The 1,313-nt window shown below is 67.2% G+C and overlaps 1 protein-coding gene across 1 annotated transcript in view; it reads right to left on the reverse strand.

Moving 5' to 3' along the window:
* The window catches only part of LOC104999164 (regulator of G-protein signaling 11-like), an 8,550-nt gene that overhangs the window by 5,460 nt on the left and 1,777 nt on the right, over nt 1–1,313 (reverse strand). The window contains exons 3-6 of the mRNA XM_010854662.1: nt 1,140–1,293; nt 488–539; nt 316–374; nt 80–156 (exon numbers count right to left, since the gene is read on the reverse strand). Coding sequence (XP_010852964.1) covers nt 80–156; nt 316–374; nt 488–539; nt 1,140–1,293 — 342 coding nt within the window. The remainder of the gene's footprint in view (nt 1–79; nt 157–315; nt 375–487; nt 540–1,139; nt 1,294–1,313) is intronic.

Raw genomic sequence — 1,313 nt, forward strand, 5'->3', positions numbered from 1 at the left:
ACGCCAGCAGCCCCACCCTCAGGCCAAGGCCTGGACAGTCCCGCGTGGGAGGGGGCGGGGGCAAGCGGGAGGGCCTCACCGCAGCTGCTCCCGGGCCTGCATCATCACCAGGTCCCATGCGTGGTTGATCTTCCTGTGCAGCTGGTGGTAGTGCTCCTGGGCAGGGTTGAGGTCTCCAGTGGGACCCTCCCTCCTGCGCCCAGCTCTGGGGCTCAGACGCCCACCTCCCTTTGAGTCACCCCGTGTGCTCCAGGGCCTCAAGTGGGGACTGGCATCCCCAGGCTGGCTTCAGCCTGTGAAGGGAAGGATGCCCACCTTCTCGTGGTCCACCAGGGCGCCCTGCTTTCGGATGTTCTTCTTGGCCAGGTAGATGGCTGGAAGGGCAGGCACGGGCTGCAGAGGAACGTCGGCTCCCCTCCCCTGCAGCCTCACACCCAAGGCCACCAGCCCGAGGCTTCACCCGGGCTGGCCCACCCCCCTTACTCACCATAGTCCAGCTCGGCGGCTGGCCACAGGGTGCTGGTCCAGAAGTAGGGCGTCTGGCAAGGGGCAGGAACAAAGGTTTCTGGGACTTTCTGGGACTTTCTGTGCCTTCCCCACCCCGAGAGTTTGTCCCCACCGTCTCAGCTCCCTTGGGAAGAGACTGGGCCAGCTGGGGGGCATCTGTCGACCACCCCCAGGCTCAGCTGACCACCTGCCATTCCCTGACTCCAGGCCTCCTGCCCAGGACCCTGATGCAGTTGCTGTGCTGGGGTCTGGGACTGAGGGCAGGTCCTGCCGGGGTCCCTGGTGTGGCCAGGAGGGGGGCCCCATCATGACTGAGAACACACACTGAGATGCAGTGCTGCCTTCTTCAGGGCCCTGACAGTGGGGGAGGCCTCAGGACCCGGGTAAGCTGGCCGGGTCCTCAGCAGGGGCCTGAGGGGGCCCCCCTTAGGGGGCCCTGCTAAAGGTTCCTCCTCTTGACCTGGTCTTTCTGTCATGGGGACACTTCCAGTCCAGGCCTTTTGGGGAGTGGCCAGCGGACCACCAGACGGGCAGTGCTGCTCCAACCACAGCCCCACCCCTCCCTGGAGTCCCCGACAGGGTTGGGGGTGCAGCCACGGGGGGCGCCCCACCTGCTCCCAGTCCAGGCTGACCTGGAATCTATAGGGCGTCTCATCGGGCCGGAGCTCGAGGCGGCGGGGGTCGCGCAGCGGGTAGAGGTAGCCGTGCTGCACGAGGAGGCTGCCCAGGTGCAGGGCCTCTGGGAAGCCAGGCGGTGAATTCTCAGGGGCGGGAGGAGCCAGCGGGCTTGGCCCCGGCCCCAGGGC

The sequence above is a fragment of the Bison bison genome, unplaced genomic scaffold (genome assembly GCF_000754665.1).
Source record: "Bison bison bison isolate TAMUID 2011002044 unplaced genomic scaffold, Bison_UMD1.0 scf7180017853447, whole genome shotgun sequence".
NCBI lineage: Eukaryota > Metazoa > Chordata > Mammalia > Artiodactyla > Bovidae > Bison > Bison bison.